The sequence below is a fragment of the Octopus sinensis genome, linkage group LG17 (genome assembly GCF_006345805.1).
Source record: "Octopus sinensis linkage group LG17, ASM634580v1, whole genome shotgun sequence".
NCBI classification, from domain to species: Eukaryota; Metazoa; Mollusca; class Cephalopoda; order Octopoda; family Octopodidae; genus Octopus; species Octopus sinensis.
The window spans coordinates 6,945,741-6,955,388 of record NC_043013.1 but is presented as its reverse complement, the minus strand read 5'-3'; the positions used below and the strand labels follow the sequence as shown (position 1 = coordinate 6,955,388).

Genomic DNA, 9,648 nt, shown 5'->3' with positions numbered 1-9,648 from the left:
CTCTAACACCCCCCGCACCGTCCAACCAATTTTAATGATTTTTGGAACATAGATAGAACACATGCCCTGAAGTTCAGATAAAGCAGGAGTTTTTTGAAAACTCGATAATGCTCAGTTGGCATCGATTTTTGTAATCTCAATTGGGCGTTTGTATGGAAATTCCCATAATGAGGTTATTTTTCCTTCTTATTATTAGTAGTTGGCGCAGAGAACGTAGATTTCAATTCAAAGTCCACACGGAAAATACGAGCAACGCTGGGTTCAACAACTAGTATATTCATATATATATATATGTATATATATATATATACACATATTCATATATATCTTATATATATATATAAACATATGCATAAATACATTTTGTTTTTGCTTTTACTTGTTTCAGTCATTTGACTGTGGACATGCTGGAGCACCGCCTTTAGTCGAGCAAATCGCCCCCGGGACTTATTCTTTGTAAGCCCAGTACTTATTCTATCGGTCTCTTTTGCCGAACCGCTAAGTGACAGGGACGTAAACACACCAACATTGCTAGGGGGACAAACACAGACACACAAACACATACATATATATATATACATATATACGACAGGCTTCTTTCAGTTTCCGTCTACCAAATCCACTTACAAGGCATTGGTCGGCCCGGGGCTATAGCAGAAGACACTTGCCCAAGATCTCACGCAGTGGGACTGAACCCTGAACCATGTGGTTGGTTAGCAAGCTACTTACTACACAGCCACTCCTGTGCCTACATATACATACACACAAACACACATACATATATACATACATACGTACATACATACATAGGCAGAAATATACTCACAGACATATGCATATATATATATATATATATATATATATATATATATATATATATATATATATATATACATATACTTGTGAATAATCTCGCAGCAACAACATAGATACATACTTATGCCCAAGTACACGTTTACGAGCTCATACTTATACACAAAAACAAACGATCATATACATACACAAGAGCATACACTTCTCAAAACATCGATAGACCCAAACGCATATTTATATACACATACACACAGTTACTTAAACACATATACGTTATTGTTCATTCGCAAAATACTTAGATACGAACAGGGGACGATAGAAATTTAAAATGGCGTTATCGAAACGAACTAGATAATGTGAGAGAAGATGTATAGAAAGGTTGGGAGGGGAAAAGAAAGGAAGCATAAAACAAAATAAAAGAGAGAGTAAGTGGGGGAGAGAGGAGCGGTCAAATTGTAAATATAAAAAAATGCATGAAAAGAAAGAAAAGAAGTGGAATGGAGAAAATTATGGGAAGTAAGATGGATGAAAAAATAAAAGAAAATTTGCAGAAATTATTATTTGGTTATGGGGGTTCACAAACATACAGAAGGGCACTCACATCACAAAACATCAACAGACACACTATAACAAACCAGTACACACACTCACTAAGCACATACACATTATTGTGCTCACCGAAAATATACATATGTACGATAGCAAAAACGGGTACATACCCATAAATATATCTGGAAAGCCAAGTAGTAAGGGAACTCTAGAAATGTGAAATGGTTTCAAGGAAATTAACTAGATTTGGTGAGAGAAGGAGAAAAGGAATAGAAAGATATAGATGAAAAGAGAAAAAAACAGGAGGTCGAAAGAGAGAATGAAGACGAACAGGCGAATTATATACATGGAAATGCCTAAAAGAAAAGAAGAGAAGATAGAAGAATAAAGAAAAGAAAATTTGCAGAAAATATTATTAGGTTACGGGAGGATATTATTTGAAAGAACTGAAAGTATTTTTTCCAATGAATACATTTGTAAACTCTCTCTGTAAATCTGTTTACCAATTTAAATTTAGAAAGGAAAATAAAATTCTGCACTTCCGTGTGTATAAGACGGGAAAGATTTCCCTTTATCATAAGGAAAAATTCAAGTAAGTATCTTCCATACGAAAGAAAAAGATTTGTTAGAGCCCTTGAGGTCCCAGATTATATTACTGATTCCTGTAGAATTCCGCTTATGATTGCTTCAAATGTTGAGGATGATTTAATATAAAAACATTCTTTATAACCAGTATGTTTAGTGAGTTCGGTGTGCATTTCTTCATCGATTGTTTTATATTTTTGTTCGTTATTCGATGCTCTGAGTTTGAGTAACTCAATCTCTATTTTCATTTATCCTAGTGCTAATTTCTCCCTAAATTTCCTTTGCTGTTCGGGTTCTTCTGGGATTGGCTTAATTTGTATCTTGCGTGGTAGAATTAAAGGTGTTGAGTTAATCCCCTTTTCATATATTTCTGCTTTATTGTTATTTTTTATCATGTTTCAAAATGAAAATTTTCTAGCGTTAAGATTTTTGGACCAAATATGGCTAATGCGACTTTTAATCAAATGTGCTGATATTGGTATATTTTCGTTATGGATTAGGTATTTTGGTGATGATTCTTTTTCAAAGTTATTTGTGACAAATGAATGCAGTGTCGTGCACAGTTCGTTCAAACTTTGACTAACCTGTTCTGTAGACTGTTTTCTTTGTTCATATTCCGCTTCTTCTCGGATACAGTAATTTAATCCATCTGTTTTGTTAGTTAGAATAACTAAATTTGAGTTAATTTCTTTCAATTCTTTTAATATGTCCTTGTTGGTAATTTTATCCGATGAGTTTGTTGTAGGTTTTGGTGACATTTACCGTTCCACGTGTGGTAAATAGTAGTAGTAACAGAAAAAGAGGAATTTCGATTATCCCCGCGTAGGGAGTTGTAATATATATAAGAAATTAAAAAAGGAAAATAGACACACTTTACATAGTTTAATATGATTTTTAATATACCGACCGGTTTCGTTTTCGCTATTCATGACATTATGGTTTACTTATTTGAATATATATTTTCTTACGAAGTAATTTTTGTCCATGTTGTGTGTGATATTAACGAGTGAATGACTTCACAAGTAGAAAAATAAAGGAAGGTAATTGTTACCGTTATTATTGTTGTCATTGTGGGCAAGGGAGATAACTGTTCAGCTTTCGGTAAGGGAGGATATATATGTACACACACACAAAAAAAAAAGGTTTCGAAAAACTTGTTTAGTGATGTACAGTGATGTAATCGTGAACTGAAATATGTAAAAAGATAAAAGTTTGTTATGCGTGCATATTAAGACGTGTTCTGTATTTTTCAATGAAAAAAGTTTCTTTATTTAAAAGTTCTTGTGGAGAGATTGCGTCTTTGCACTGGTAGAAGGGGAAGACTGTGAAATTCGGTTTGATGTTATCTGCACATTTTTCTATATGTTCACTGAGAGGAATTTACCTGTATTGTGGGAAACGGATTTGCACTTTATGTAGAGTAGTTATCCTTCTCAAGGTCATACTCGTCTGTCCAATATAGTTGTGTCCGCAACACGAACAGGTTATTACATAAATTAGGTTCTCAGAGGCACAAGTGAAACTAGTTTTAATTGTGAACCGCTGTCCTTGTTTGAAAAGGAAATCCGAGCCTTCAAGTAAGTTGGGGCAGTTTCCACAGTATGGGCGTACACATTTTTTTAACCATCGGTTTCGTGGTTGTTTTGTAAAGCTTCACATTTGTTAGTAGTCACTAGCGATTTGTGTTGCTTTTTGCATTTGATGAGTTTGTGCGATTTCAGGATGTAGTTCATTTTAGGAACCCTAGTTAGTAAAGGAAGATTTTGCACAATAGTGTTGAATGCCTTACTGTTTCTGGGGTTATGTGTTGATATAAATAGTAGTGTTTTGAGATGAGGTGTGGTGTTATATTTTGTTGTTCTTAGTGTTTTTATGTCTATTTTTTGGCACATTTAATTCCCTCATCTATAAGTGAGGGTGGATTTGTCTTTCAGTAAGCGTTGTTTTGCGGTCTTGCTTTGAGGTATACATACATACATACATACACACACACACACACACACAATATATATATATATAATATATATATATATAATATATATATATATATATATATATATATATGTATATATATATATATAGGAAGAGTTTAAGAAAAAAACAAAAGACGAAGATAGGTGGTGTACAAAACAAACATGTATTAGAATAACGCTCAGGAATAGAAAAAGTCTTTTACGTTTCGAGCCTACGCTCCTCTACAGAAAGGGACACAGAAAAAACAAGGAGAGAAACAAGGAGAGAAAAAATGTGTGTGGTGGCTAACGATCTATCATGGTGACTATAAATATTTGTATAATCATTTCTACTGAAATTTTTTGGGAAGGGGAGAGTCGCTAACATCGACTCCAGTACTTGACTGGTATTTATTTCATCGACCCCTAAATGATAAAAAGTAGTCGGTCTGAATGAAATTTGATCTCAGAATGTTAAGACGGAATACCTAGATATGTGAGCAGAGTCCAATATTTCACGGAGAATGAATATGGAATTTTTATGATTAACTTCGTTGACGGAGGTGTTGTTGCTATTGTTTAGACCTGCCAGATCCCGCCCACCATTATTACTCTAGGACATTCAAATATAATCGTTTCCAAATATATCGACGATATCATATGTATGGCCACACTATCATTTTTAGTATCTAAGGCCAAGAACTGTTTCATCTACATTTTACATGAAATATTATACCTTCTACGATCTTTATCGAGCAATACTAAGATTAGATTCAGCTTTTGTTTCTAGCAGATCGAGTACGTTCATAGAGGTTAGATGACGCTTTCTTTTGTGAAATAACTAGCACTGATTTATGCTTCATGTGAAAGGAAATGTCTTTTAACCATCTAATACTATAGATTTAGAAGGCTATTAACTTTATTTACTAGTTTTCTAATTAGTAAATGTCTTTGATGAATGCATCAAATTTGGTTCCATGTACAATCACCGCACGGCCACACCGATGCATCTCTAACCTACCAATGTCTTGTCGTCTACAAAAAATATTCTGTTACGTAACCATAGCTTGTTCTATAAACCGAATGAGAACCATATTATGTAATCAATCTCAATTGTCCATGTTAGAGGATATACTAGTATCATCTGGAGCACACTGTATCACGCAGTCACACTTACTGGATCCTCCTGTATTTTCATTTACTTCACCGGTATTTCTGGTCTGACAGGCATGCTTGAAATATTCTTTACTTCTTACTTATGATACTGTGCCACCAAATGTTGAAAAGGGTCGTCTTGTAAGTTAAAGACAGAGAAAAAAGTGACTGTAGCCAGTAACTGTTATACTCGCAAAAATTCCTAATCAAAGTTTGTTCCGGCGCAGAAATGTCCTACTAACAAAACAATATCGATCTCCCTGTCGTCCACCTGTCACAGAGGGTTTACTTTCATTCCTTCTCTTTAATATGTTGGTATTCTTTCGTCTTTAAAACATAGAAATATTTCATGATTTAATTGTCACATCGTCCTTGGTGATTTCGTTGTTTCTCATATTCATATTTTGTGATTCCAGATATCTGCGCACAGTGGTTCAACTATGATTCACTCCAACGCAATTGTATTCCTCCTGGGCCTATTCTCACCGTTAGTTTATTCCCGTACATGTCGTATGGAAGACGACGTGTGTGAGTTTAAGCTGATAATTGCGTATAAATTAACTATGTTAGTTAATCGTACCTTGGTAAAATCCTACGATGCAAAACTCTACAGATATGACGCCACTAATTTAACAACTGCTCAACCGATACCAACTGATGAAGTTATTACTATGGATGGTTACTCTCAGCCAATGAAGGTGATTGCAGTTAATGGTACAGTTCCAGGACCAACAATAGAAGTTTATAAAGGACAAAGAGTCATCATTGAAGTAGAAAACCATTTATATTCAGAAAGTACGACAATACATTGGCACGGCTTGCATCAAAGGGGAACATCACACATGGATGGCGTAGCTTGGATTACACAATGCCCTATTCAACCAGGTCAATCATTCAGGTATGAATTTAATGCTACACAAACTGGAACTTACTGGTACCATTCTCACACTGGGTCACAGCGTACTATGGGAGAATTTGGTGCTTTAATACTACACGAAAAGACAAAGCCTAAAATGGAAGAACATATAATGTTAGTTTCAGATTACAATCATGAGTGGGATTCCGACATGACTTTTATAAAAATGATTTACGGAGTTTATTTGAATGGTAAAAAAGTTACAAATTCTAGATCCGCTGACGGAGCGCTTTTTAGTCTTTTTAAGTTCCATTCTGGTCTTGTGAATGGTCGAGGCCGCTATTACGATGAATCAGGGAATCACAATGGGGCCCCGCTGACTGTCTTTGAAGTAGAAACAGGTAAACATTATCGTTTTAGAGTGATCGCTGCAGGGGCTCTGTACCCATTTGAAGTATCTGTTGATGGTCACCAGATGGTGATCGTTGCCTCTGATGGCTATGAACTAAAACCAACACCTGTCGATTACTTTATCATCAACCCGGGTGAGAGATTTGACTTCACAATACATGCAAATAACTCTGTCGGGAATTACTGGATCCGTGGAAAGACGCTGGAAATAAACAGAAATAGTACATTTGAAGCAATTCTTCGATATAAGGGTGCACCGGTCGAAGAACCTAACTCCACAGTTTCTGACTGCATTCAACAAAAGAACTGCACTTTACTCAACTGTCCCTTTCGTTATGATCCCTATAAAAGTGATAAACCATGTTTAAACTTTGGTGACTTAGAGTCTAATTATCAAGATGTTGTACCGCCTTTCCGGCCTGGAAAGTTTGAGGAACATTTTTTGAATTTTGCATTTCCTGGTGAACCTGGGCACACACCTTCATCAGTAAATGGACGGGCGTTCAAGGAACCCGGTGTAAACCTTTTAACACAACCGAACGAAGTAAAAACTCGGTGCGATAGTACCAAATGTGGCGTTGATAAAGTGTGCCATTGTACTCATTCCTTAAATCCGATACCCGATAATACTGTCCAGATTGTAATGACAAACTTGGGAAAAGGCAAAGGATTCTCCCACCCCGTACACATGCACGGACATTCATTTTATGTAGTTAAATTGGGTTTTGCGAAATACAATGAAACAGCGGGAGAAATTATACATGATACTAAAGATATTGATTGCAGAGGTGATCCGAAAATGAACTATTGTAATGATGCAGCTTGGTCAAACGGCAATTGGGAGGGAGACAACATTCCCGGAATGAATTTACGAAACGCCCCTCGAAAGGATACAATTATGGTCCCTACAGGTGGATACGCTGTAGTGAGAATACGGGCCGATAATCCTGGAATGTGGTTTGTGCACTGCCATATTGAATTACACAGTATGGATGGAATGGCTCTTGTTCTTAACGAATCTTTCGCGCAGTTGCCAAAAGTGCCGGACAATTTCCCACAGTGTCGTGGTTTCGGGAAGGCGATTTATAACCTGAAAGAAGATACTGAAAAGGATGACCACAAGGACAAAAGTGGTGAACATAAAGAGAATCAAAAACAGAAAGATAATGATAAAGAAATGGATGACCACACGCACTCAAGTGCTGAATATATAGAGAGACAAAGATTAGAAAATGAACACGCTGGTATGTTTTACGCTTATTCTTTTATCTTTTCTCTCTAATTTCATCTCTTATTCTATGTATGTTTATCACAGATTATCTGGTGATTAAAAAAAAATATTTACCATACATGAATAGTTATGAGATTGAATATGGGGCAAGGGTTGTGCTTTTCATGGGAACGAGAAGCACCGTAGTATGATTTGTGTTTCTAAAAAGTACGAGAGATAGAAACACTGCGAGAGAGAGAGAGAGATGGAAACAGAGAGAGAGAGAGAGAGAGAGGGAAAGAGGGAAAGAGAGAGAGAGACAGAGAGAGACAGAGAGAGATAGAGAGAGACAGAGAGACAGACAGAGAAAGAGAAAGAGAGAGAGAGAGTGAAAGTGAGAGATTGAGAGCTATTAGACCGCGGCCTTGCTGGAGCACCGCCTTGAAGAAGTCTTCCCAGTGCTTATTCTATTTGCATCTTTTGCCAAACGGCTAAGTTACGGAGCCGTAAATACACCAAAAAACCACGGTCAAGTGTTGGGGTGTACAGACATAGCCACCACCCCCACACACACACATACACACATCCAATCCCTTCACAACACTTTGTGCGTTTCAGAATACTTTCCCAATGTGTCACACAAACACTCACTCATACACACACACACACACACACACACACAACACACACACCACACACACACACATATCTATATATATGTGTATATATTATATATATATATATATATATATATATATATATATATATATATGTATATATATATGTATGTATACCGCCCCTGGTTCCTTGCAAACTACGTGACTGAATGATATGAGCCAATGGCGAAGGATTGTTTCACAAAAACAAATAAAGAGAAATGTAAATTAGATCATAGAAGGTTCTGGAAGTGGATAATTTTTAATTCACGATCGTACCTTCTTCAGATATAGCTGTATATCAAATATAACATTATCAGGTATATCAGATATAATATTATTCAAGGTGGCCTGAAGGCGGCGAGCTGGCAGAAACGTTAACACGCCGGGCGAAATGTTTAGCGGTATTTCGTCTGCTGCTACGTTCTGAGTTCAAATTCCGCCGAGGTCGACTTTACCTTTCATCCTTTCGTGGTCGATAAATAAAGTACCAGTTACGCACTGGTGTCGATATAATCGACTTAATCCGTTTGTCTGTCCTTGTTTGTTCCTTCTATTTTTAGCCCCTTGTGGGTGGTAAAAAAATAGGTATTACGTCTGCCGCTACGTTCTGAGTTCAAATTCCGACTTTGCCTTTCATCCTTTCAGGGTCGATGAAAATTACCAGTTACGCATTGGGGGTCGATGTAATCGAATCGTCCTTGTCCCCCAAAATAGTCGCCTTTCCCCAATTATTTCCAAAAAATAATTATTTAAGATGTCCCCCAACTTTTCAACAGAGCAGGAAGTGATTCAAAGGAGATTCAGTTATTATTTCAGAAAATAGAGCAACCACATAGATAACTCCTTCCTTGCTTGCTTTTATTCCTCAGGCGTGAGGTTCGTGAACTACTTTCAATATAGAGAATGTGAAGTTCGAATTCGGGTCTTGCAAAGAAATATATTATTGAAATAAAACATGCATGAAATATTTGAATAATTTGCTGTTTGTATATAAACTCCATATTGTTTTTCTTTATCTTTACAGCTATAACCAACCCAACAGTACGAGTGGCACTTGGAGTTCTAATCGCTGTCATATGTGTCCTTGCAATTCTTGTTGCTGTTCTTGTGTTCATTGTTGTAAGAAAGCAAAAGGATTAACTTGAAATCACTTGAAATCAATACAATCATAGAAAGCACTGGGTGTGTTTAGCCCCTTGTGGGTAATAAAGAAATAGGTATTTTGTCTGCCGTTACGTTGTGAGTTCAAATTCCGCCGAGGTCCACTTTGCCTTTCATCCTTTCGGGGTCGATAAATTAAGTACCAGTTACGCACTGGGGTCGATGTAATCGACTTAATACCTATGTCTGTCCTTGTTTGTCCCCTCTATGTTTAGCCCCTTGTGGGCAATAAAGAAATAGATAATTTGTCCATCTTTACGTTCTGAGTTTAAATTTCGTCGAGGTCGACTTTGCCTT

The 9,648-nt window shown here is 36.6% G+C and overlaps 1 protein-coding gene across 2 annotated transcripts in view; it reads left to right on the top strand.

Annotated features, from left to right (window-relative positions):
- Positions 1-9,372, top strand: part of LOC115221027 (laccase-2-like) — an 11,227-nt gene extending 1,855 nt beyond the window's left edge. Inside the window, exons 2-5 of one of the 2 annotated variants that reach the window (XM_036510293.1) lie at positions 197-281; positions 1,941-1,954; positions 5,471-7,565; positions 9,215-9,372. In XM_036510293.1, the coding sequence (XP_036366186.1) occupies positions 5,495-7,565; positions 9,215-9,330 (2,187 nt within the window). In that variant the 5' untranslated portion in view covers positions 197-281; positions 1,941-1,954; positions 5,471-5,494 and the 3' untranslated portion in view covers positions 9,331-9,372. The remainder of the gene's footprint in view (positions 1-196; positions 282-1,940; positions 1,955-5,470; positions 7,566-9,214) is intronic. The other variant, XM_036510292.1, reaches the window with a different exon arrangement.
- The last annotated feature ends 276 nt before the right edge of the window (positions 9,373-9,648 follow it).